Consider the following 27,247-nt stretch of genomic DNA (forward strand, 5'->3'; position numbering starts at 1 on the left):
AAAGGATGATATTCTGATGATGATTATGATGAATTTATCCTTTCTGAAGTATGATCAACATATTGTTTTGTTATTTACAGTTAACAGAGGAACAATTCTTCTCCCTCTAAGAACTACATTAAGGGTTTCTACACATCTTTTCTACTCTAATTTATTCAAATGAAAAAGTAAAATCTGCACCTTAATGATTTTAGTAATTCTGAAACCCTCCGTCACATGTTTATCTAATCATTATTCTGTACGTTTTTGCCTTTTATACTTGTAAAGTGTAGATTTCCAGTCCCTGCAAACATTTCCTGACATGCTTTCACTTTGTAGGATTTCATGTGTTGTTTTACAGGCATGACTTGATTTTTTTCCACTGCTTTGGGCTAACATGGGTGTTTGTCATACCTAATGATTCTTTCACACCGACAACTAATAAATAAACACAATCCCTCCCCAACAGGGTGCAGCAGTTCCCAGCAGTTGTACACTTAGACCTGTAGAGGACTCTGTTGCTCAGCAAACCATAGAAGGAGGTGCAGAGAAAGTAAGTGTGGTCTTGTCTTATCATGAAGGGACTTTTGGATGTTTCTTATCTAGAAGATAGGTTGTCATAAACTGTGTGGGCAGTGTTTGTGGCCGTTTCTGTTGGATTCCATGAATGGAACTTCCTGTGTTTTAAAAGGACGCTTTTTTTTTTTTAAAGTAAAAACATTTTTTTTATAAACAACATTTTAGTTGAAAATTAGGATCAGCAAGAATACACCATCATGATTTTGAAATTATTGTGTGAAACAAATTAGGAATGTTAATGTTAAATGGCTTACCAACAATCAGGCATTTCCTAATGATGCAAACGTTTGGAATTTAGAAAAAATGTCTTAAAGAGAATTCTTGCATGTGAATCATTCTGATAGAAAGTCCTTCTGGGAATACTGAAAAACTCTGATAATTGAGTACATTTGTTATCCTAAACTTGAGTTTCGGTAATTGTTGCGTTAATTTGTTCTGCTTGAAGCACAACAGCTGCGGACGACAGAACTCCCCTCTGATCCTCCAGAGTATTTCATTTACTGGATCCCTTTTTTTTAGGAAAATGAGATGTCCAGGTTACTCACCAAGATGTGTCACTGCTATAAAGTTGCGGAGTAATTTACTCTGAAATCCAATTTGCATTCCAATGTTTGATAGCTTTAGAGTACAGGAACCCCAGAATTTATTACACATCCCCGTATGTGGAGTGCTTGGTCATTCAAGTAAATAAAACACAACATTTGAAGTAATTACAGATGTTTATTATTGTAATGAGAACTACACAGTTTCTGGCACTTTGCAGCACAACATCCCAGCTGTTTGTGAGGAAACAAACTGAGGCGGCAACATCAGATCAGAGTCCTTCAATGCTAAGATAAAGGTTTAAAGTGCAGCAATTTTTACTTCACTGAAAAAACCTGTGAAGTCAGAATTAGTATCTTGATAGAAGTGATTTCCTTCACCTGCAGCAGTTAAAAATAATCCTGAGTGGTTTCATTATCTGATTCTAACCCCTACCATAAGTGGATCAGCTATTGCATTTTTCTCATTTAGTCTAATTTCTTACATTTGATTTAATTACTGTGTCTTTTAGTGTCTTTAGGTAATAACTTTGGAGGCTTTCATAAACCCACCAATCACTAATATTTAGCTTTCTACTTTCACCTTTTCGTTTTTGGTGTGGTTTTATTTTTGGCAGTTTCGGGAACTTTCCAACTGTTCAAACAAATTTCACAAAAACACAAAAAAAACATTTCAAATTATTTGATAAAGATCAGATTTAAAGACTGGACTAAAAAGGTTTCATACAGAAACTCTCAAATAAAATATAAAAAAAAAACTGCATTTGTTTGCGCATAGGAGAAACTAAATGTTGTTATAAGTGATGGCAAAGGGGGCGGGGGCCTGGGCTTGCTCGGGGGGACGCTTTCTGGCTCCTCTCTTCCTGTGTGGGGTGGGTGGTGTGGGGCCTGGGGGGTCGGTGCTTCGGGGGATGGGGCCTGGGGGGGGGGGGGGGGGGGGGGGTCAGCCTGCGAAGTACCTTCTGGGGAGGAGCTACTTGGCAGTGGTCCCCCTCCCATGGTTGCCGTATGGAATTGGACCCCCCTCTCGGTTTTAATAGCACCTTAAACACTAGACTTGGTGGTGGGGGGGTGCTTGGACATCACTGCTAGCAAGCAGCAGATGTCATTTCAGCATCCTACCCGCCAATTTTAACTGCACCTCAGACATTTAGGGCCCCTTGGTGGGGAGGGTGATGGGACATCACTGTGAGTAATCAATAGATGTCCCCTCAGTGCCCTACCCGCCAAATTTAACTGCACCCCCTAAGTACACACACCCTTTACCCTTCAAAAAATACACGCCCTCACAAACACACACACATGCATTTCACATGGAAGGTGGGACTTAGGACCATCTGTCCCCTACCCCATCTCTGCTAGGGGGTACTGGGCCCTTGGCAACAGCGGCCGTGTTCCCTGGGTGCTGGCTTCCTGGGCTTGGCGGCCCTCTCTCCACACAGGGAGAGGGATCCCTGAGCTTTCTGGCAAGACCAAGAGCCGGGGGGTGTCCGTGTCCCTTTGGTGTTGGGCTGGAGCTTGCTCTCTCTGTCCCCCCCATGCCTCCCTGCTCTCTGGCGCTGTGGACCTCGTGGCGGTCCTGCTGGCCCTGGCCCGGGTGGCGGTTGTTCTCCACCTGCTGCCGTGTGGCGTTGGGGGGTTCCGGCTGCCGCTGCTGCTGCGGCGGGGGGTCTTGGTGTGGGGATGGCTTGGCACCTCTCCCTCCTTCTTTTCACATTCCATCATCCATTTTAGAAGAACATAAACAATCACTCGAGCACAGGTGTTAGCTCACCTTTACACAATTATTTTGCGTGATTGACTGAAATATTTCACACTAGTTGGTTTGAAGGCATAAGTATGCGTGTGTGAACATTATTTGTGTTGTGTACATGTTGACAGGTTAACATTTTTGAAGCCAACAAGTGTGTTTACAACATTTGCGTGTGTGTGTAGACAGGCCCCGCCCTGATAGACTTGTAGTACATCTGAATCTCACTGTAATGAGTATAACCATCCAGCAACTTGTTTATGCTGCTTCATGGTTTTATCCCCCCTTTCTATAATCACCTTCCAATCCCCCCCATCTCGAACATCCCTCTCTCTTCTTCCCTCCTTTCCTTTTCCGTCCGGTCAAACACAGAAGATTTTCAAATATGATTAAAATAAATAAAGTTTGGCCTTGATTACAAAAGGGGTTTATTCAGACATACCTCTGGTTTGTCTGAAGATTCATAACCCCTCTCGTTAAAGTAAAATATGTCCAACACAAGAGGCCTTCAGCTCTCATCTGGAAAATAAATAAATAAATAAGGGATGGCAAAGACTTTTTTTTTTTAGTCAAATACATTGTTAGACCTGGGTTATGCAAGAGTTGCACAGTATTTAAGGAGACTGTTGCTTGGAGCTTTTCGGAAAACTCTCCAAAAAACTTGCATGTATGTAAATCCTTCTTGTAAGAGTTAAGAAATGTTTCATAATCAATAAAAAAACTAAAGTTTTCTAAATGTTTTTATAAGTCTCTTGAACCAGATTGTCTAAAGATAAAATCCTTTTCTATTTATTCTTACCATTTGGGATTTCAAACTTTGGCTTGAACACCTGCTGCCCATTTAAGGAGCTTCCTTCCTGTGTAAGGATCCATCCTGCAGGAAACTAAACTGAAGCCTCTCCCCATTTTCACTGATAATAGAACAGTGCAGTGTGAGCTTATCAGTTTGCAGTTTGTTGAGTTTTATCAGCCAGGCAGTCTGAGCTGTCAGGTGCAGTTTTGACTTTCTTCTTTTTCGTTGGTTAACCAAACAACAGTTGTCTGATTAGATTATCCACAAGAAAACTAATTCAGCTGCTTCCTTCTGTGTTGACACCTTGTAGCTTCTTTCACGGTACAAGTCGCTACAAAGGAAGTGTGTTAGATGAATGTGAGGGTTAAAACTTTCACTAATGCAGATCCCCTCAGCTGATGAAGAACAGTGAGCTGATGTCACAAACCACAGCAGGTGAAGCTTCTCTGCAGATCTGAAGGTGATGCTTTGAAGTTCAGGAAACTGTGTATTTCTGGGTTACTCTCTTCCTGACAAGCAACTAGCAACTACAAGAAACATTTCATGTCTTCTCACTTGTCATGCCTAAAAATGTATTTTGCAGAACACATTTGATGTTGGGTTTCTGAGTGTGTAACATTTAAGAGAAGAAACTGTTGTTGTTTATTAGTTTAGAAAATGAAGGGGACATAAACTTCTAAGAAGTATATCTAATACTGCATGGTTTATTGAAGAAAAGTTCATGATCAAACAGTAAATAATAAAAAATACATCTTTGGGATTCATTTAGAGTAGCTGTGATAGAAAAGTGACTTTTTTTTAAAAAGAACTTGAATTTTTTTATTTCAGTTTGTAAACCTGCATCTGAGCAAACTTCATAAAATCTGAAACGATGGGAAACGATGATAAAAAAAAACTGGAACTGTTCAGTCACAGCGGTGGAAGGTTGATGAGGAGGGTTTGTCTTGTGGCTACAGACGATTGGACCAATTTGTGTTCATATTGTTGAGAAAGAGTCACAATGTCTTCCTTAAGTCTTCCAGTGCAAATAAATAATGTATTTTTCATATTTTGGCCTCATAATTCTTTTCCCCCAATTTGTCCAAAAGCAACAGGACAAGCCCTAATGCTAGGACACACTTGGCCTAAATAATCTTTTGTTAAGTGTAGATTGATGTCAATAAATTGATAGATGATTGTCAAGCACATCTGGAGGACTGTCCTAGGGAGATTTGCATTTTTCCATCACACCTTAAACTGGGATTCAGGTATAACTTCTCACACAGTCTGGCACGGGTCACTGGTCCCCAGTCTGTCCACTCGCCCACCGTGTTTTTGGACACTTAAGGAACTTTTGTAAACCCCTTGAATTTCCATCCATGGTCCCTTTCTGGGAACATAAGTGAAGAAAGTGGGCCTCAGAAGTACTAGGTTGGAAACACACCTTCAGATTTTTGGTTTCTGTCAGAGTTACTGCGACCACATTCAAATTTCTGACCGAGAGACAGGATGTTTGCTGGGTGTGCAGACACTGTGCTATGAGCCGTGCGTCTTTTGAGACTTTCTAAATGGGGAACCACTACAAAAAAGACAGTAAAAAGGCCTGAATGAAAGCAACAACTTCTCTGACAGGAAAAAACCTGAACTAAAGAGCAAGAGTCTTAATTACAATCAGTATGAGCCCCGCTGCAGCCTAGGTGTAGTTTTGTTTTTGCAGAAATGGATCGATGGAGTGTGGTGAGTTGTGAAGTGTAGGGAAGACACCCATGACTCATATTTTTATTTACATGCTCACATTTACGCGTGTGTGACATATTTAGATTTTCCTAATATAACAGCACGTTTCTTAGTGATTGTTTTTCATTCCTGACTCAAAAGGGCAATTCCCTTTAAATGTGCAAAAACCCCTGAGCTGTCAAATTGCCCAACCTTTATGCTTTGATTTTGTTTTGATTGCACAGTCTTGAGCATAAAGTTCAACAGCCAAAATAATAATTGCCGGCATCTGAAATCTCAAAGTGTACATGACATTTGATAAAGAGTTTTTTCTCCAGCTGTGATCTCTGTCAGGATCCTGGTCCTCTCTTGTGTGTGAACGTGTTTTCATGTTATTCTTTCAGGTTATTCTCTCTTGAGGTCGTTAGCACACCAGATCTCTTCTCTCTTTTCAGCGGTTTGCTTCAGCATCCTGGTACTGCGCATTAGATCTTATCTCGAAAGTTACATGGGTCAAAGAAACAGTTGCTGAAATCTTCTTTCTGTTTTAAAAGCTTCAGTATTTCTGTTGATGCCGGCTATTTGCAGGGAACCACCTCTCCTGCTTTAGTTAACCTGCTCTAGCATTCAGCTCCCACATTCTGAGTCTGCATGCAGCATCTTTTCATCACAAAAGGACGTTTTGTTTGCTGCACAGGAATTCACACTTTTATTTCACAAACTGATTAATTGATTCAGATGTGACATTTGAAAACAGCCTTATCATATTTATTATATGTCCTGAAAAATGCAGATTTAAATTCTGGTTCACCTTCAAAAAGCAATTTGGACTACCAGATGTTCCCCTTGGATTAGCATTTTCCTTAAACAAGTATAGATTCAAAATGTTCAGTCATTGCAGAGTTTCCTCAATGAACCAATATTTTCACTGAACATCAAAAATGAACTTACAAATGTGTTTTCAACAAACTACAGTCCCAAAACGTTCACAGTGGGTTCCCATCCATGTAACATTTGTTTTACTGTTATAGCTATTTTAGCTGATTCTTGCTGGCTTGAAGTTTCTTCCCTGCTTCAGCAACTGAAAACAGAGAACATCACACATTCCTGTACTCGTGGGGTCATTTTCACTGAAACATAAGTGTGTTATTCTCAACAACTGGAAAATAGTTTCTCTCAAGACTCCCTACGGTTTCAGGGTTCAGAGAAGCTTCGCCCACGAAGACGTTTTGTTAGTTTTTTGTCTTTACTTTTTTGAAACACCTGACATCAAAAGCTTTTTCTTTACATATCAAAACCACACGGCAGAAAAACTTGAGCGTCAGTGACAGCAATGGAAAAGGAACACTTTTTAGTGTCAGTGGTCTTCAGACAAAGGCTGGTTTCACTTTCCGCTCAGCGTGGGGAGCGGCTCGACTTGGGAAAACCCTGCTGCAAAGACAGAAGTGGGCAAATCTTAGGGGGGGGGGGGGGTTGCCATCACGACGGCTTAAAGAAACTTGACAGGATGGTTGAGGGAGGTGCAGTTCTGCAAAATGTGATATTATTAGAAACTATGACAAAACCAACTAAATCGTTATCTACAAATCACCTGTTAGTTAAAAGAAACAGATGCAAACAAACTTCAGTTTGGCTAAAAATAAGGTAATGAGGTCAAATAAAAACAGAGATGAAGCAGTGAGCCTCTAAACAGGTGCAAGAAACCAAAAAGGTCTGAAGACCACCTGTTGTTCTTTTGAGCTCAAGTCAACACATGGACTAAATTGTTTATAGGCGTTTATGAAAATAAGCATGTTTATGAGAAGGAATTGGGAGATGACATGTTCTGTGTCAAACGGTCTGGCTAAGGAGCGCATTAGAACTTTTTACCAACTTGCTGAGCCAAACTACCTGTGATATGACCTATGACCTCTAATAGGCTCTGATGGAGAAGATTCTGATTGAACCTTCTGTCTTTAGATTAAGAAAGCAGGTCTTTCTTATCAGTTCTTCTGTCTTTGTATCAGAAACTTAAAATACCTTCAATTCTTTTTTCTTAGATTTAGATCAGGGCTCTGCAACCTTCAACATAGGAAGAGCCATTCTAATTGATTTCTGACTGACAAAAACTCAGCAGGACCCACAATGTCTTACTTCAACCTTTAATAAAAATAAGACTCAGAGTTGTTTTTTATGATATTGTTACTATAAATCATAAATATAAAGAGAAATTAGCCTTTTTTCAAATTAAAAGTCATTGCTTTTGACTTCCTTTCAAAATAAGACTGCTTGTGTGAAATCACCTCCGCAAATGTAGTAGTAGTGTAAAATCGGCAGTGCTTTATGATAAAACATATATATAATTTACCATATCTGGCTGAAATTCATGAATCTACATTTAATAAATGAAATCAGAGCCAATCAAGTGACCCTTACAAAACAATGAGGCACACAAAAAAAATCCTGTGCTCTGTTCCAAACTAGAAAATGTGCCTTATAGTTCTGTGTGCCTTTATCCTGGTTCTGCTTTCTGACTTCCAATAGATTTTTCGATGTACATGATGGCGCACAAAAATCTGTCAAAAAATCTTGTTTAACTTGTGATGGGTACTGTCCTCCAACTGTTAGTGAACAAGTTTAATAAAGTTTGAGATAGTTTACTTTCCTTTTTTTCTTTACTTTACTACTTATGTTACTTTTTACTTTACAGTCATTTTCATGATTAAAAAAACGTTGTTTTTTCTTTCACTGAGGAAGAGTAAAAGAGTCACAGAGGCTCTTTGGAGCCAGAGGTCGCAGACCCCTAAACTAGATGCTCCAGATCAGACTTGGGCAGAGTATTGCTGTTGTTCAAAGAGAAGTTTTTTTGTTTTTTTGTCAGATGGACTGGAGAGAATGATCTAGAATTTGGAAGTTCTCAGGGTAACACAAGATTTCTCTAAAAAAGATAAGATCAGATTCGTCCAGATTGGGATGGCCAGACCGCCAACAGAAGTTGAATAGTAACGTTCGACTTTCATTCACCAAACCAGATTTGAACAAGGTCTAATTTGAGAATTCAAGACAGTTTCTCCCTTATTTTAAGGCAACTAAACTGTTTAAACCATCCCTGTAAGCCTGGCCTGAAACTCTGTCACTAAAAACTCTAAGTGACTGAAAACACAACTGAGTGTTGATTACTTTATCTTTGAGAAAGAATTTACCTTTAACTGCTTCTGTGAGGCCGCCCCATAAAAGCAGTTAATAATTAGGGCAATGTGCCGTTCACCGAACAAGTGGGACACAATAAACCAGGGTAAGGCTGTGTGTGTCATGTGTGAAGGAGAAATATAAACACCATAAACACCGCCTTTTCTGAAAGATCTTTTGGTTAATCAGTGTCCTGGAATACATGAAAGAGTGTTTTAAAAATGTTTTTTGACCTATTTTTCAAACTAAATGTTCCGTCTGGTTTTGAAGAGCACATCTGTACAAATGAAATTGTTTCTTAATTTACATCATTTTTTTCTTTTACCAGATTTTAACAGACATTCTTCAGAAATAAAGGGGATGGATGTATTTTTTCTGCAGTAGAAACATTTTTGTGAAAATGAGGAATGTTTTTGCAAATTAGGGAATTAGTCCTAATCCCAATGTGCCACAGAACTCCAACGATGTTAAAAAAAAAAAAGGGAATCTGTCATGAATCACTGCAGTTGGATGTGAGTCCGATTAAAAAACAAGAGTAGTCTGACAAAAATGCTGCAGCTGCCACAGAGGAGTAATGACTCACAGACAGTAGCTCCTATGTTATGTGGAAAAAACCACCACAACTACAATGAAAAGAGGATTACAGTTGAAGAACTTCAGCTTGAAAATGTTTTTACTCTAAAAACCAAGTGGACTTCATCTGCATCTTAGCTTTTTTCATGTCAATATTTTGAAGTAAATGAAATAGCAGCAAACTTCTCAGTTTACTGCTTGACTTTATAAATATTATTCTAGCAACAGTTGTGAGATTTGTACAAAAAACGTTGGTATTTCTGGGGGGGATTATTGAGATCTTAATAATGGTTTTATTTTACAAAATTGTAACTAAAATTCTTTTAACTTTTTTTCTGTCTGATCCTAGAAATCTGATCCTGTAAATCTCATCTTTGACTGTGTTCTTCCAGCACCACACCAAACTATCTTGATTCTCCTTCTTCTATTGCCAAAATGTCTGACCCTTCCCAGCGCAGGATGCCCCTGTCCCCGTTTGTTTCTCCCCCCTCATCACTCTCAGAGAGCCTCAGCATCTTTAGCTCTGTCTCCTTTAGTTCATTCAATGACTACACTCACATAAAATGTCAATTAATCTACAAAAGTGATCCATTACTGACCCCATTGCTATTTTGAGTATTGCAACACCCTGATTTTAAGAATTACATGTTATTTTAAAGTCTAAATTATACAACTAAAGTAATAAGAAAAGAGAAAAGAAACAACACCCAATAACAAAACGTACAACAGGACTCTGTCACTGCTCCTGCCTTCTCATAGAGTTATAGGACCAAACAATTCTAAAGGTTTATGGAGAAACGAGGACAACAAGAGCTCTAAATTTTATGTAAAAAGGTTGTTGCATTTCAGCACACAACCAGCAGATGCAGTTTTTCAAGTGCTGACCTCGATAATATTAAGGAACACTTAAAACATCCTTCAGTTAACTGAAGTTTGTGATTTATTGTTGGTGTACGTTCAAACTGAATGTAAAACTCAACAATAAAAGGTTTGGATCAGCCGTCCTCATGTACTCAACTAAACCTCCATTCCTGAGGGAGAACATACGCAGGTAGATTTTGTTTTCTGTATTCAACAATCCCATGAAGGAGATTACAAGTTCTCTCACATTTATGAGACATTGAACAATGTCTCATAAATGTGAGAGAACTTTTAATCTCCTTCATGAGACAGAGTCCATCTGACTAAATAATCAATTTGTAAGGGGAAACATCTTCAACCAGTCCCATTTGTTCAGCAGGGAGTTATCATTTAGCAGAATCTTGATGCTTGCACTAAACTGTAATGTAATTTGAAGATCAAAGCATGACAACAGAAAAGTGTTTAGTCACTGCTGACCTCTACGGATGAGATGCATGAGCATGACTCAGCAGTCTGGGCAGTAGAGTCGGTGACTCAGGGGTTCACATTTTGTGTTGTTTGGTAAGAGAAAGGAAGAAGGTGTGGTCCATCTGTTAATCCAAAAGATCTGTAATCTATGCCAAGACACAACAACAGCAAGGCGTTTGGAACCATTTCTATTTTCTAACAAAGAAAACAACTCATCAGAAACAAAAGTGAATGTGCCTTTTTAGTTACTAATGTTAAGATTAATATGAAACATAAATTCAAGCAACTGTTTTTGGGGGGAAATCTGTATCAGTCTCATGAACTCTGAATATTTGGAGGAAAATGACTTTACTGTCTGAGGGCTGAAAATCATCCTCCCTGTTGAGATGTCTGTCTTTATATTTTCATTTTTGTAATCCATCCTGGTATCAAACCCTCGTCTCCCCAAGTAGATCCCTCACTTCTGATTTTACTGACTTATGGTTTTTCTAAAATTAGGCTGTTTCATGTTGAAAAACTGCTTCAAACTCTTACAAAGTTTTTATTAAAATGTTTTCCTTTAATTCTAAGAATCTCAATTATTTTTTGTCCTTTGTTATTGAATTTCATAAACAGATGTGCAGTGTAGCATTTGACACATTTTTAATCAGTTTTTGAAACAGATCATCATTATGTGTGGTGGTGATCATATTTAGACTCTTTTTAGCTTATTAGAATCCAACAGTTGTAGCGTTTGTAGTTAAAAAATAAAGCTTTTCTGAATTTACTTCTCTCTAACGTCCTTCTCATTTTAATACCTGGTTACTTACTTGTTGCAATTCTTTCAGTATTTTAAATTTCAGTGATTGTTAATGCATACTTTAATACCTTTAGTGAGCAGCATTAGTTCTCAGTGTTTATATCTGGATTTTTGTAGGAAACTCAACGTTGGTGGATGCTGATGAATAAAACAAATATTAATTTAAACCTCTTCAGCAAAAGTAACATTATAAAAACATTTGGAAATCTGATTATTAAAGAACAGATGAATCCAATGAAAAACAGAAGCAAATGGTAACTTTCACAGGACCTCCATAAAAGGGCTTTTATTTTGAAGGTTGAGCATCAGATGAGCAGCTTTTCTCTCAAATTAATCAGTTCAATAAAGTAATTATAAAAATAAACTATTTCAAATGAGAAACAATCTAACTAGACACACATAGTTCTCTGCTGATAAAAACCAGCTGACACTTGAACAAACTTTCAAGGCTTTTAAATATATCTACTCTTATCAGTTGTTTATGAAAGCAACAAGAAGATAGCTGTTTAACTTAAAATATTTAAAAGATCCAAACACAAATAAATAACAGGCTGATCACAGACCAGATGATAGGGGGCAGTTCCGTTTCTGACACAAAAACAACCAATAAAAATGAAAAGAAAACACAAAAAATAGCTACGTTAGTGGGTTAATGTAAAGTCCTGAGCTGCTCAAGTCGTCGCTTCAGCTCTCGGCTCCTCTTCCTCAGCTCCTCCTTCGTTGTTAGCAGCTTCCTCTCATCTCCTCTGATTTCCTTAATGAACTCTGTCGCCTTTCTCAGGATCACCACCTTTGCCGCCTTGTCATTGTTGGCCACCGCCGGGACTTCGTCCCTCAGAGTCAGGAAGCTCATCCTGAGCTCGTTCCGCCGCTGCCTCTCCAGCACGTTGTGAGTCATGCGCTTGTCACTGTCCTCTCCATCAGAACGTGGACTCCAGCACCGCCGGCTCTGCCTCGCTCCAGCGCTCTCCGCCTTGGGCCGCTTCGCAGCAGGCTGTTTGGCGGCATAGTTGTGTTGGTGGATGTTGATGTGAGAGCGTTTGAGGACCAGAGGAGTGAGGGCACACCTCCGTGGCGTCTTCTGCCTCTCCACCGTCACCACATCAATCTCCTCCTCACAGTTTTCCTCCTCTTCGTCTTCTGGAAAAAAACAGAAATGAAATGCAAAAATATTAATACAAGGATTAAAGTTTCTAAACAAACCCCAAACCTCCCTTGAGACAAATGCCAATAAACATCTAAAAGATCTACAGTTATTGTTATACTTTGCATCAGATAGTGTTAGTCCACATGTGGAGAACCTTGTCAGTCCCTCTCTAAGTGTAAAAAATGTTCCAAATGACACGTTCATCAACTTCAAAAGCTCATTTTAACCTCTGAAGGTTTACACAGATTTCCAAAGTAAGAGTTTCCTTCTCACCTGATTCATTGTCACTGCTGCTGAGTGGGGGTGAGTCCAGACACAGCTCTGGTCCCACTTCCATCTGTTCTTCACATATGCTCTGCTTCTCGCTCACTGTGGAGCACGGGAACACCACCGAGGGGTCGATACAGTGTGCGGCCGCAGCCTGAAGGTCCCGTAGGTACTCGGGATTCACCTCAGTCTGACTCAGAACAGCTGCTCCACCTGTGAGGCTGGAAACAGCAGAGGTGCTGCAGGTGGAGGAGGCCTTTAGTGAAACCAGCTTCTCTGACAGCACCTTCTCCAACTTCTCAGCTGCTGGGAAGCTGCTGCTCCACATGCAGTCCTGGATGATGAAGGACTGGAGGAAAGTTTCGGAAGCGGTGAAATCTTTGTCTAGCAGGTTAGAAACTTCCTCCAGGTGGTCTGCAGCAGACAGCGAGGTGTTGGACGGTGACGGTGCCCGGCTTGGGGACAAAGGAGGTGTAGGTAGGAGCTCAAACTTCTTCCAGATGTCCTCACCTGGCCCCGGGAGGAGCTGGCAGAGTGAAGGAGGGTAGAAGGTTTCCTCATCCATGAAGTAAGGCTGAATTGTGTCATAGTCGTAATCATAGTTGGACCCTGACATGGATAACACAGGTGGCATTGTGGCTGCCTGTGGAGGAACAAAACATGGGTTAGATGTTTTTAATGATTCTAAACCAGATCAGAACCATGGCTCTGTCTTGGGCCAATATTCTATCTGAATGCTCACATTAAAAAAAAAAAAAAAAAAAAAAAAACAAGACCACCTTTATCTAACATCCTGGAAACTGGTGTCCTTTTCTCTGCTATGACAACTCTCTTTTGACAGTCCAGGACCCTAAAAACCTAGGAGACAGTCCAGCTTTATCTAAATTACAGTTTTTAAACTTTTCAGTGGAATCCACGGTATATTTTCACAGTTAATTTATGCTGAAGTGAAGTAAACATATCTGCTCAGCTTTGTTTTTAGTGGTCATTTTCTTATTTCTAAAAGGCTTTTTTTTATCATGCAAATCATTAAAAAACCTAAACTTAATCAGAGGTTAATGCTGCTTCTGAAATCTGGAGCAGCTCTTGCATTTGCTGAGTCTGTGGTTGCTTTCTAAGAATTGATCCTCACTATGATTTCCTGTTCATAAAGGCTAATGTAGGCTGACATGCATCATATAAATAGGTATGCATGATGATTTCTATCTTTGGATCAACTTATGAATTGCTATTTTTTTCTTTGCATAGTTGTAAACATAACTGTTAAACTGCATGGGAGATAAATTACAGCAATGCATAAATTATCCACCGTGTTTTACATTATCAAAAGTTGTCTAGAAACAATTAAATGTACGTGTAAATATATAAAACAGCATTCATTTATCAAACAAAAGATATATATCACTTTTTTAGTAACTAAGTACCGCAAATATGTTCGACGTTTCTCAAATTGAAAACAACACGGCAAATTTATTTAAAAATTAAATACAATTTTATTTTACAAATAAAAATGTAAAGTGTGGTTGTGAACAAGCAAATAAATACTTCGACAAACAATTTCCCCCATATTTAAGGGGAATTAAACGTTACCAGCTGTTTAAACTTACCGTTATTCACAAGAAGAAAACTTGATTAAACTGTCGTAAAAACTGCGAAATTCCAATGTTTGTGAAAAAGCAAAGAAATCCTTTGGGTAGAATTTTTGTCCAAATGAATATTTTTCTCGTATTAAAGTCTTGTCGATGGCAGCGTTCAAAACTGACTCCGTCGATGTTCAGAGTGAGTCACTGCATCCCGCAGCTCCGCTCATCTTTAATACCCTGACTTTTTCCCCTACATCTGAACACGTCACAGTTTTCGCGCCAAATGTAATCTGCGTAGTAAATTAGGAACACGTCGTAATTTGATTTCGAGGACATGAAAAAAAACTGCAGGAGTTTTTCTTTCAGAAAATTCCAAAACTGACGACTCTTTTAGGGTTTCTTTAAAATAACTATTGTTAAATGGAGGGACTTATTTATTCCGCGGATGTGTAGCCAGGGGGAGTCAATGGAGGTCCGTCCGGCTGACTGTAAATGATGCAAAGGAACAAAGTTCCGGGAAATCAGCTCTCATCCCATGATGAACTCATGGAGACGTAAACAACAACAAAAACAAGAACAATACACACAAAACAAACGAACTAAAGGTAGAAATGAGTAAATTAAAACCCCATGAAGGAATTACGAGCTTAAAAGACGATTGAAGTCACTAAAATGTAAGGTTTTTACAAAAATACTTCTAAATTAACCTAAAAAGTGAATAGTTTAAGATTAAAACTGTGGATCTAAAGATAAATAAATTACTTTAAAAAGTAAAATTTTAAATCAGGAATAGAGTTGACTTGTACTATCACCATACCAAAGGATTAGACGATATTTTATTATTGTATGTACAATCATTGAATACATTAGAATAAATGAAAATCCATGATCTAAAATTAAAAACTTTAACTTTTTATTCAAACATTAAGATAGTTTTCTTTGTTTTAGTTTTAAAAAATTGCTATATGTTAAGTTTAAAAAGAAACATGTTTGTTTTAACTAAATGTTTCAAGCAGAAATACTTTACTTATTAATTTTCTCAGTCTTAAAAAGATTATTCTGAGTACTATTTATGCTGAGACCAAAAAAAAAACTTTTTTAGAGTCTGGCCTCAATGGTATGTCTCGATGCCAAATATTTTTTCTTTAATGTCATTGGGTTGTTTTTGTTTATTTGTGTTATAAACATAAAAAATTTCAAAATAGATTTGAATTCTTAAAAGACTATTTGGTCTCTTCCATTGACACCGAATATTAGTCGGTATGCGTTCACTCTGGCACCATCTGCTGGTGAACAGAAGTTACTGCACTTACACTCAGGCAGATTTCTTAACTTCCAAGAATCAAATTAATAACTTTTTTTATTATCTTCCGTAAAGGGAGATTAGCGCATAAGGAAAAAAAACTCAAATATAAAAATGTATTTGACAGAAAAATGTGCTTTCAGATGACAAGTGAAAGTCAGTTTTACAAATGTAAAAATCTGGTCTAGTTTGGTTGGAAGAATCAGATAAAAATAAAAAATTTAAACTTTTTATATCTACAGACAATTAAAATGATAAAAATATTTTATTTACATACATTCATTGAACATAAGTTTGACAACTGTAACATAGTTTTAGCCAATTTATTATTATTTTTTAGGAAGTATCTAATTTTATAAACGTGCAAATCCGTTTTACTAAACATCCACGTTTGCATCAATTTTCTGTTTTTCAGCACCAACAATGAAATTGCTGCAGGAGAACTGCTTTGATATTCGGGCATTTATCAAGACACACAGTGGGATTTAAAGTCTTTAAAATGTACAAAATAATTTAGGATCAAATAAAAATTTTTTATGATAAAACATTTTGGTAATGTATAAAAACACAGTAAGGGTAAAGCTTAATTTCTAATCTTTCTTTGCACTCAATTATCCAGAGTAGACTCCAACAGCTGATCACATATGACTTCTCATGTGGACAGTTAACCCGCAACTTTGACTGAAAGTTTTTCCACAAATCTTACAAGAGTAGGATTTCTCACACGAGTGTATCTGCTTGTGGATCAGCCATCCTTCCCTTCTGGTGAAACTTTTGTCACATAAATTGCAGGAGTACGGCTTTTCATCTGTGTGAGTTCTCATGTGCACAATTAAATTGCTCCTGCGGCTGAACCTCTTGGCACACGTCTCACAGGAATACGGCTTTTCGCCTGTGTGGGTTCTTGTGTGGGCGGTCAGACTGCTGTTGCAGTTGAAGCTTCTTCCACAGGTTTCACATGAATACGGCCTCTCACCTGTGTGAGTTCTCCTGTGGATAGTCAGGCTGTAACGTTCGGTGAAGCTTTTACTGCACGTTTCGCATGAGTACGGCCGTTCGCCTGTGTGAGTCCTCGTGTGTATGGTGAGATTGCAACTTCTACTGAAGCGTTTTCCGCATGTTTTACACGAATACGGCCTCTCACCCGTGTGCGTTCTCGTGTGGATTGTCAGACTATAACTGTCGGTGAAGGACTTCCCGCAGGTTTCACACGAAAAGGGCTTCTCACCTGTGTGAGTTCTCATGTGGATGGTAAAATTTCCGCTTCGGCTGAAACTTTTTCCACAGGTTTTACAGTCGAACGGCTTTTCGCCAGAGTGGATTATGACGTGCTGCGTGATTAAGGACTTCTTTTTGAAAGCTTTTCCACAAACGTCACACGCAAATGTTTTTTTCACTGAATCTATGCTGAAGCGAATCTCTGATGAAGAACAGTCATCCACCGTGACCATAGTGGGATGCTGGTTCCTGTAAGGTCTCCTGCCTGGATCCAGCCCAGCACTTTCTGTGAATCCTGGCTTGACATGATGGTTTGCATGCAGAGCTCGTCTTTCAGATCCATCAGGGCTGTGAGACAGGAGCTCCTCACTGCTGGGCTCTGGCACAGATTCATCACTTTCTTCATAGTCAACCGTCACCATGAAAATATCAGTTTCCTCCTTCAGCCTGGTCTGAAATCCCCTCTGAGTGCAGCAGCTCTCCTCCTGCTCTTCTTTAATGTGTGCAGGTTCTGCTTCCTTGTGATCCAGATACGATTCCCACTTCTGCTTGAACAGCTGGTCATCAGCGAGAACCTCTTTTCTCTCTTGTGAGAGGTCTGGAAGAACAAGAGATCAGAGAAGAACATTTGACACACATACAGTAAGGTCAACATGAGGTCAACATGGTATTTTCAGATGGTAAAATCCATCCAGCAGATACCAGAAGCAAAAGAAGAAGAGTAGTAGTAAAAGTAAAGACAGAAAAAGTAAATTTTTGTCTGAAAAGCACTAATGTAGCTTCAGCTGTGCGATCCTAGATTTAGATTAGCATCTTTGCATCAACAGGAAGGAGAGTGAGGAGTGCGATGGGCAGAGTGCAGCTTGAGAGTCTCCTGAAGGGCAGAGAGCCAGAGGCCTGCTCATGCTGACCCAGACGCAGCTCCTTTTAAAAGATTTTTTCACTAAATATTTTTGCTTCCTTTTGCAGTTTGCATTTATTCTTACAGTTTAAAACACATACAAAATTATTATTATTATCTAGATTTTATTTTAATTCTATAAAAAACATTTAGTGTCTTCAACTGAATGAAACATCATTGTGCATTTGCATAATCTATCATTAGTATTGTTCTTTAAATAACTATCTTTTTTTACTTCTGTTTTTTGTGGTTTTCCTAACACATCAAAAAAACGAGATAAAAGAATCAGGCAATAAGTTCTTTGTTTGTTCATTTATTCCTTTCTTACTTTAATTTTAAACTGCCAATGATTGAGCAGTTTCACTCCCATCCAGAGTCTTTATATCTTTTACATCCAGTTCTTTTCAATTATTGCACTAAGAAATCCTAGATCTTCTATTTATGCACAACTATTTTGAGCATCTCTCCAAGTTTGTGGCACAACTTGCAAAGATAAATCTTTTGGTTTTGTTAATTAGTTAGCAGTTTGTTAGTTTGCTTCAATCATTGCTGCATTTGTCCCTTTTCTCTAAATGTTTTGTAGTCCAAACTCTCTCATTTTAATCATGTTTCCATCATTGAGGTGATCATGTTTTCATACACTAGGTAGGGATATTTTAGAACAGTGTTGACGCTAAATACTCTGAATACTAGAGTAAAAATCCTCATGAAGCTCACCTTCATGCTGAATGATGACTGTTTGAATCATTTCCTCACATTCAGACTTGCAGTGGACCATCGTGTCAGTCTCCTGTTTCAGCACAAGCTGCCCCCCACCATGACTGCTGGACAGATCCTGAGGCTCCTCCTTGACCTTTGGAGGTTCTAGTTCGTCCTGATCAGGACTGAAGCTCTTCAGCAGGTTCCAGGGTTGCTGGAACTCCTCGCCGTTACAGACGTGTGGCTGTGGAGCATCTGGGAGACGAAAAGACTGAACATACAAATCTAGATGATCCATTTCTAACACATTATTTAAAGGTGTGTCATAAGGTTAAAAGAGGGATACAGTTAGGATGGACTGAATTTCCTCTGACACCTTAAAACCATTGCTTTGCTGCAAGCCTTCTCAGCAATATATTTACAAAACTTTATTTGGTTTACAATCATTTTATCCATTGACCTTTAATACTAGGAGACTATAACGCAATGTTTCTTAAACTAAACTGATTTTCTTTTTTTGCAGTTTAGAAAGTTCTTATTTCAAGGTTGTGACTTTTGTTCTCATTTTAGTGGCACAAATATTTCTACATTGAAAACACTCATGTACATAAATGAAAGTTTATTTATAAAGCACTTTTTATATAAGAATACACCTCAAAGTGCTTAGTTTGGTAGGTAAATAAGGGTTTTATTTTATTTAAAGAGTTTAAAATATGCAGACCAAGCAGGAGAAAGGCTTTTCAAATTCAACATCCATCAGGTTGAGGAAAGCTGCAGAAAATTAAGTAACTGATCCCTTTGGATACTATTAAAATATATCAAGCAACCAAAGCAATTAGTTATTAACAAATATGTATATAATAGTTACAAGTAGCAAATAGTAATAATAGAAAAAAGTTGCCCCTGCCAGGCATGCAGTGGTGGACAGAATTGTTGGTACCCCTCAGTTAAAGAAAGAAAGTCCACAATGCTCACTGAAATGACTTGAAACGTTCAAAAGTAACAATAAATTAAAATTTATTGAAAATTAAATAATCAAAATCAGCCATTACTTTTGAGTTGTTGATGCAATTAAACGGTTTCTGTATTTGTCAATGAGCCTTCTGCACCTGTCCACAGGTATTTTGGTCCACTCCTCATGAGCAAACTGCTCCAGTTGTCTCAGGTTTGACGGGTGTCTTCTCCAAATGGCATGTTTCAGCTCCTTCCACAGATGTTCAATGGGATTCAGATCTGGGCTCATAGAATCCACTTCAGAATAGTCCAACACTTTTCTCTGAGCCATTCTTGGTTTTTTTTGGCTGTGTGTTTTGGATCGTTGTCCTGTTGGAAGATCCATGACCTGCGACTGAGACCAAGCTTTCTGACACTAGGCAGCATTTTTCTACCCAGAATGCCTTGATGATCTTGAGATTTCATTTGACCTTGCACAACTTGAAGACACCCTGTGCCAGATGCAGTAAAGCAGCCCCAAAACAGAACTGAGCCTCCTCCATGTTTCACAGTAGGGACAGTGTTCTTTTCATTGTATGCTTCATTTTTGAGTCTACCACCATAGAGCTGATGTGCCTTACCAAAAAGCTCCAGTTTGGTCCCATCTGTCCAAAGGACATTTTTCCAGAAGCTTTGTGGCTTGTCAACATGCATTTTTGCAAATTCCAGTCTGGCTTTTTTATGATTTCCTTTCAACAGTGGTGTCCTCCTTGGTCGTCTCCCATGAAGTCCACTCTGGCTCAAACACAGACGAATGGTGCGATATGACACTGATGTACCTTGATCTAAGAGTTCACCTTTAATGTCTTTGGAGGTTGTTCTGGGCTCTTTGGATACAGTTCCAACTATCCGTCTCCTCAATTTGTCATCAATTTTCCTCTTCCAGCCACGTCCAGGGAGGTTGGCTACAGTCCCGTGGGTCTTAAACTTCTGAATAATATGTGCCACTGTCATCACAGGAACTTCAAGCTGGTTAGAGATGGTTTTATAGCCTTTACCTTTACCATGTTTGTCTATAATTTTGTTTCTAATGTCCTGGGACATTTTCTGTTGTCCATGTTCAGTGTGGTTCACACCTTTTCACCAAACAGCAATGTGATTATTTGTCTCCCTTTAAATAGGCAGACTGACTGATTATGGGTTTGAAAACAGCTGTGATGTGAATTAAAGGACATACCTGAGTTCATCATGACCTCCTGAGCAATTAGTTCTCAGTCTTTTTTCTCAGTCATTTTTGTCCAGCCCTATCTCATTAGTTAGTTTTTTAAATAATTCTGTTAATCAACAACTCCAAAGTAATGGCTGATTTTGATTATTTAATTTTCAAGAAATTTTAATTCATTGTTACTTTTGAACGTTTCAAGTCATTTCAGTGAGCATTGTGGACTTTCTTTCTTTAACTGAGGGGTACCAACAATTCTGTCCACCACCACAGCCTCCTGAAATGAATTTAACCTGCCATCACACTAGTAGTCTGGATTGATGGAGTTTCGCAATTCGCACACTTAAAAAGCTATATTTTTCTATTTGAACATACAGCAAACGGCTTTTTGGTTTCAGAGGCTAAAACCAAACCGCTTTACATTTATCAGAAGAATACAGTTATTAGTGGTTGTCAGAGACCTGTTGTTCTCTGCAGATCATTGCAGGTTTGTCCGGCAGTCTGCGCACGCGCTCCACCTCTCTTTGTCGTTAAGCTGGAGGACAAAGCTGATTGAAACTCCTCTTTGTGAAGCTGAAGACATCGCCGCGTATAATACCAAAACATTAATGTGATATACCAAAAAATACTTGCTAAACACAATACTCACACATGTAAACTAATGACGTAGACCCACTTCCGTTCACCGTTTTGTGACCCGGAGCCTCTGCTGCCATCATGTGGCTCGGAGGAGAAACCGCATCTCTGTAGTAGACTACAGCCTATGAAAATTAAAAAAGTAAACTACAGCCTATAAAAATAAACAAAGTTGACTATAGCCTTTTGATTTATTTTTGAGTACACAGTATAGAGTGGACGTGCTTTAAATTTCACTTGTCTTACAGACTTGTGAAGCATTGTAAATCCTTGTATACACTTGTCCATTCATGTAACACCTACAGTTGTACAATCGTATTATTTGATGCCCTTCATGAAGAAACTTTCTGCATTTATCCAAACTTGGTTAGTGGCTACAGTAACTTGTAGCACCTAGAGGCCCACAGAAGTCTCTCATCCATCCTGTTCTAACCATGGTTTTGGCTGCCCATTTGTCCAGATTTTCTTTTACCAGCAGAGGGAGCCAAAGCAAACCTTTAAACCTATAAGCAGTATGTGAAAAAGTAATAAATAAAAACGAAAAGAACTGTAAATATTTTTTAACATAGAGAAAAGGAACAGAGGAAGAAATTTACAGTAAAAATTAAATATCAATAAATCTATTTAAGAGAATTGAATTTGAAAATACAGTTCAAATGTTTACGACTGTGTGTTGACTGTACTGATATATCTAATTCAATAACAAAATTTGACAAAGCAATAGCTCTTTTGAAATAGGAATATAACAAAATGTCATACATGGAGGAGATAAAATGGGGTATTACAATTTTTTTCAATTGCCAAGACGCAAAGTGTCCTTTCCAAAACCATTCTCAAATCTGGTAAAAATATCTATCAAAAATATCTCTCACATATATATATCATATATATGTGATATATATATATATATATATATATATATATATATATATATATATATATATATATATATATATATATATATATATATATATATATATATATATATATATATGTGATATATATATATATATATATATATATATATATATATATATATATATATATATATATATATATATATATATATATATATATATATATATATATATATATATAATGAATATTATTATGAATTCCAAAATATATAGATATTTTATGTCATGATTTGAACTTGTCTTGTTTTTGGTCCTTGTTCTGTCTTGTTTCTGTTTCCTGTTTTATTTTGAAAGTCTCCTGTCTTGTCTGTTTTCTTGAGTTTTACTTCCTTTGGTCCCCATCAGCCCTGATCGTGTCCACCTGTGTCTTGTCTGCCCTGTCTGTATTTAAGTTTTGTCTCTGCCTTCCTCCTGTGTTGGTCCATTAGTATTCCTGTTCTGGTGTTCATGCCATGTCATGCCCTGTTCCTCGTTCCTTGTCCCTCGCCACGCCACAGTGAGTTTTCGTTTGGTTTTTGTCATCCTGCTCTGCAGCGCTTTTTGTTTGTTCTTTTTGTGCATTAAAACCCACTAGCCCTGATCCTTGCCTCCTGCCTCTGCATCTGGGTCCAACCGGCTCTCGAGCCACCTCACCGTGACAATTTTAGATATTCAAATTCAAATTAATTTTATTTATAAAGCACTTTTCATGTCAAACAGACAGCTCAAGGTGCTTTCCATAAAAAACAAACAAGAATACAATAAAAACAAACCCCACATATGAAATAAAATCATTAAATAAGCCCCTCATAATAAAACACACAAAAACAAGCACAAGTAAAAGAGAAATGACAGAGCTTAAGAAAAGAGAACCCAGAAGCTGCCGTCCGCCCTGTCCTCCTGTTGGCCGGGGTGTCAGCATCTATGCAACACGAGCACAACTCATCCCCAGCACCCCCCGCCCCAGAGACCCCCAACCCCCAGGCCCAGAGCACCAAACATGGGCGCACCAGGCCCGGCAGCCAGGGCAGTCGGAACAAGAGATGCCAGAGGACAAATCTCTTGGAGCCCGAACACTAACACCCCAGCCAAGGGTGAGAAAACACTCGTAAACAGTCTAAAATGTAAAAGTAATAAAATAAGAAAGTTAAGATATAAAAACAGGTAAATATGCAAATATTAATTAAAATAAAATAAGATAGGATTATTTAGTGCCCAAAAAAGTCTAAAATATAAATTAGAATAAATTAAGATATAAAAGGACTAAAAGACATTAGACAAATAAATATTTGATAAAATAGCATATAAAATATAAGAGTAAAGATAGCACATATAAGATCTAATTAAAAGCTAAGTTAAACAAATGAGTCTTTAGTTTCTTTTTAAAAACCTCAACAGAGGATGAGGTCCTCACATCCTCAGGCAGGCTGTTCCACAGACGAGGTCCGTGACTAAACGAGGCCTCGCCATGGATTTTTGTCTTGACTCTAGGGACCATCAGCATATATGATATGCATATATGATACATACATGTATCATATATGATATATGATACATACATATATCATATATATATATATATATGATACATACATGTGTGTGTGTGTATATGTATATATATATATATATATATACACACACACACACATGTATATATATATATATATATATATATATATATATATATATATATATATATATATATATATATATATATATATATATATATATATATATATATATATATATATATATAAACACAAATCCAAACCTGACTGAAAACCATTTTAACTCCGTGTCGCTAGGGGTCAGTATAGGGCCCAAGCTTAACCCAAATTTGTCACTTCCGGTTTTCACTTTTTGCAGTCCGACAGCTGTGTTTGGGAGCATCTTGATGCTCCTGTGCAAACCCTTTGCACAGTTGATCTTCGACACGTTTTCAGTCAGTGACAGACTGATGGAAATTTTTAGTAAGCAAGACCACCGTTTCCAAAAAATCGGTATGTAAATCTAGTTGTTAAACGGCGAACTAGGACAAATACTTTAATTTAATTTTAGAGATTTCTTTTCTTAGGCTGAGCGTCTGGAAGACGTCTCATGAACTCACGGGTCAGTCTAAAATAACACCAAAAACATCTATGCAATTAATATTATTAAACATTATTGCTCCTGTAGAAATGTGTTTATGACATGCAACATTTAAATCTACAAATAATATTTATTTCATATATTTAAACATTGACTTTAGAAATTCAAAAATGTTTGGTTTACAAGTGGATTCACATGAAGAAGTTAAAATACTGTAATTGTGCCTTTAAACATTAACACAATAACAAAGAAGGGGGAGGATATGTGACCTGTCAACAACTGAGAATAATGAATGTCAGTCAGCATTGTTGTGCTGAAATAGCTCCATATTCAAACTTTTATTTCAGACTCAGGTGGTCCATAGGAGGAAAAGAGAATAAAATAAAACATAAGATACAAATACAGTATTTATAATAAAAAGTAAAAAGATATAACTTAAAAAGAGTATAATCGCTGTATCCAGTGTTTCCTTAGGGCAGAAGTGTAGCGGCATGAGCTTCTTTTGGGATCAGTCAGAGACATGATAATTGAGTTCTTAGATTTGTCCAGGCGTTCCATGAGGCTGTATGTAAGCTTACGCAGTAGAGCTTCACAAGGAGGAGGGAATGTTCATTTCTATCTGGATGAGTTATAGAATAATGTTAATGTGACGTACATTCACTTCTGGTAAATGAGCCTTTTCTGATGATCTTTGCTCCTTTTTAAAATGTCTGTGGGACCAGCTGAAGCTTTTTCTTCACATTTACTTTTTATAAAAGCTTTTAATCCAAATCAACCTAGAAATGAGTTCAGTCACTCTGCAGGTTACATCCAATTAAAAGTCTGCTTTCACTTGCATGAAACACAACCATAGATCAGCCAGCTGCAATAAACTTCAAAAAGAACAGACTGTCCAAAGGAAAACAACAAAAATCTAGATTTTTGTGTGTGGCAACATTGATGAGAGACAGTCATTTACTGAAGCAAACTTTATTATTAATAAAAAATATAATCTTTGTTTGAGTGAGGGAGTTTGTTTCTATACAACATAAAGCCCCACTCTATCTATTGTAAAAGGCAAAATCATTTGCCTTTTTCTAGAACATAGTTTCTAGAACATAGTTTCTGCAGAGCGGCAGCACGAGTTAATCCAAAATTCTCCTCTGAGTTGTGAGTGGGACTGTTGACTATCATCCCTTTGTTTGCACTCTCCTGCTACCTTACATTACCTCACAACCCCAAGATCACACGAGTCAACAAAAAGAGCAAGCATTTTTGGAGCTACCCAGCCCTACAGTTCTGAGTCAGATTCCAGCTCAGATGAGGAAAACAAAAACACATTTATGGATATATTTGTCTGCAAGTGAATGGAAGAGAAGGAAGCAGAGCAGGGAGCTTGTGACTGTAGCAGCTGCATCATTTCTACAGGTGTTTTCCAACAGCGTTTATTATCTGTTCCTGATATGCCATTGATTTGAATAGAGAAATACTCAAAAATGCAGTTTTAATCTTATTTTCTTTATATGTGTCCTCCATCATCAGAAAAGTGCCGCAGCAACATGTTAAAAACACAAAAACACAATTTTCATTGTAGTGGGTCTTTAAACACTTGACAGCTATTGTTGAATTTGGGTGATGTCCATCAGGTTTTTTGTTTTTTATCTTTAATAAAGAGCTTTGTTTCACCGTGGTTTCTGCTTTCAGATGTTCCACAGCAACAAATCTTTGAGGTTGAAGAGGATAAATGTCCTTACTTGCTTTTCTGTCATTTCTTCTCACAGATGTTTTACAGCTGCGTGGCTGTAAGGAGGAGGAGAGGAGCTCCAGTCTAGATGAGGATGAAACCGAGCCTCCACAGATCAAAGAGGAAGAGGAGGAACTTTGCTGCAGCCAGGAGGAAGAGCAGCAGTTACTGAAGCAGGAGATCAAATCTGAATGTGAGGAAATATTAGTAATCCAGTATGAAGGTGAGCTTCATCCTTCATTCACTGACAAAAAGATGTTTGTGACATATTGTCCAGGGCTCGACATAGCCATTTGTCCGCTGGCCCGGTCCTGTTTTTCGAGCAGTGCGGACCACAAGACTTTACTTTTCACTTGTCCGCTCGGGCCACTAAAATATCTAACGGTTTATACATTCTTCACCTTTTTCAATAAAGTAAATTTTGCGAAAACGTGTAGATTTACCTCGTCTTCATAATTTAGTTTTTCTGCTAGTCCTGTGTTCAGACCTCAAGGGTTTCTATGGGAAACCTTTGATCACTTCTCCTTCTCTCCCGCCTGCGCGCGCGGCTTTCACTGCCGAGCACCACGCGGCACGCGCTCACTACTTTTTTTTTTTCAAACTTTATTGAATGTCACAATTCAATACAAAACAATGTTAAACAGCAACAACGAAGGCACAAGCCAGTGGGTTATTATTACATTTGATTATAAATCCGACACCGTCACTGAAGAGAGACTGAAGCATGTCAGAGATGTGGAAGACATGGCAGGAATAGATAGGAATATGTTGGATGGAGTAGTGGGTATAATTAGTAGTATGGACAGCAAGATATTTAATGAATGCATTGAAGATGAAACTGTATCCACTAAGCTTTAAGCTGAATGTCAAAGAATCAAAGGCAACTCCAAATACCTGAATCTCAGACTCAAATGCAGTAGAATGTTAAACTACTTAATTTTGTTTTTCTTTACAACACTGTAAGCAGTAAGTATTTCTAGTTAGCTGAATGATCTCAGTTAGACCTGCACAATATGAGGAAAACTCGCGATATGCGATATCAGAGATTAAATTTGCGATAACGATATAATTTGCGGTATATAAACAAACAGCAAAATAACCAAATAACCATTCCCAGTTTAAAAATTATACTCCAAATGACCCACGTTGACATAGGTTACAAACATCTAACATAACAGGGCTCCATCTGATTGGCCAACAATGTGAAGGCGTCCATCCGATTGGTCAAATGCATTAAGGGATTTATTTGATTCGTTAAATGGTTCAAGCTCCCATTAGATTGTTTTAACACATTTAAGGTTTATGATTTATTGCGATATTTGCCGTTAGAAGCACCATGAAAACTTCTGAACTAGTGTTACCTACTACACTTCAAAACATCTGAAACAGACTAGAGCAGATTTAAGTTTGATATGGTCTATTTT

At 37.9% G+C, this 27,247-nt stretch overlaps 4 protein-coding genes across 13 annotated transcripts in view; 1 reads left to right on the forward strand and 3 right to left on the reverse strand.

The window, feature by feature from the left end:
* Positions 1–27,247, reverse strand: part of LOC110013423 (uncharacterized) — a 401,209-nt gene that overhangs the window by 37,410 nt on the left and 336,552 nt on the right. The window lies entirely within an intron of this gene.
* Positions 11,463–14,462, reverse strand: c-myc17 (transcriptional regulator Myc-1-like). Of its 2 annotated transcripts, XM_011486175.4 has the most exons (3): positions 14,229–14,462; positions 12,628–13,264; positions 11,463–12,347 (listed from the first exon to the last, which is right to left on the reverse strand). In XM_011486175.4, exons 2-3 carry the CDS (start codon positions 13,253–13,255, stop codon positions 11,857–11,859), a joined length of 1,119 nt encoding a protein of 372 aa, XP_011484477.1. In that variant the 5' UTR covers positions 13,256–13,264; positions 14,229–14,462; the 3' UTR covers positions 11,463–11,856. The 2 variants fall into 2 exon arrangements, with proteins under 2 accessions (XP_011484477.1, NP_001265781.1); NM_001278852.1 differs by lacking the exon at positions 14,229–14,462 and having other exon boundaries at positions 11,857–12,347; positions 12,628–13,255.
* On the reverse strand, positions 15,754–21,236 carry LOC101169486 (uncharacterized). 3 transcript variants are annotated; one of them, XM_020711345.3, is made up of 4 exons: positions 21,130–21,236; positions 20,942–21,015; positions 18,344–18,596; positions 15,754–17,323 (listed from the first exon to the last, which is right to left on the reverse strand). In XM_020711345.3, exons 2-4 carry the CDS (start codon positions 20,960–20,962, stop codon positions 16,146–16,148), a joined length of 1,452 nt encoding a protein of 483 aa, XP_020567004.1. In that variant the 5' UTR covers positions 20,963–21,015; positions 21,130–21,236; the 3' UTR covers positions 15,754–16,145. The 3 variants fall into 3 exon arrangements, with proteins under 3 accessions (XP_020567004.1, XP_020567003.1, XP_004078884.1); XM_020711344.2 differs by lacking the exon at positions 20,942–21,015 and having other exon boundaries at positions 18,344–18,580; positions 21,130–21,204; XM_004078836.5 differs by having other exon boundaries at positions 18,344–18,580; positions 20,942–21,167.
* Positions 22,434–27,247, forward strand: part of LOC105356154 (uncharacterized) — a 183,621-nt gene continuing 178,807 nt past the window's right edge. For 5 of the 7 annotated variants that reach the window (XM_078934602.1, XM_020711340.3, XM_078934599.1 and 2 more), the window contains exons 1-2: positions 23,872–24,012; positions 25,861–26,046. In XM_078934602.1, coding sequence (XP_078790728.1) covers positions 23,907–24,012; positions 25,861–26,046 — 292 coding nt within the window. In that variant the 5' untranslated portion in view covers positions 23,872–23,906. Of the gene's footprint in view, positions 22,530–23,868; positions 24,013–25,860; positions 26,047–27,247 lie in introns of those variants that run through there. The other 2 variants (XM_078934598.1, XM_011486239.4) reach the window with 2 other exon arrangements.

This window comes from Oryzias latipes, chromosome 17, assembly GCF_053564925.1.
Source record: "Oryzias latipes strain Hd-rR chromosome 17, Olatipes_Hd-rR_3.1".
In the NCBI taxonomy this organism is placed as follows: Eukaryota; Metazoa; Chordata; class Actinopteri; order Beloniformes; family Adrianichthyidae; genus Oryzias; species Oryzias latipes.

What these genes read in the sequence shown, in the direction of transcription:
- c-myc17 (XM_011486175.4), bottom strand. Translation starts at nt 13,255, where the DNA reads ATGCCACCTGTGTTATCCATGTCAGGGTCCAACTATGATTACGACTAT. An exon ending in CAGCAGTGACAATGAATCAG is followed by an intron (nt 12,348 to 12,627) that starts GTGAGAAGGAAA and finishes GTTTTTTTCCAG; the next exon opens with AAGACGAAGAGGAGGAAAAC.
- LOC101169486 (XM_004078836.5), bottom strand. Translation starts at nt 21,086, where the DNA reads ATGTTTTGGTATTATACGCGGCGATGTCTTCAGCTTCACAAAGAGGAG. An exon ending in TGATCTGCAGAGAACAACAG is followed by an intron (nt 18,581 to 20,941) that starts GTCTCTGACAAC and finishes TTCGTCTCCCAG; the next exon opens with ATGCTCCACAGCCACACGTC. An exon ending in AGTCATCATTCAGCATGAAG is followed by an intron (nt 17,324 to 18,343) that starts GTGAGCTTCATG and finishes TTGTTCTTCCAG; the next exon opens with ACCTCTCACAAGAGAGAAAA.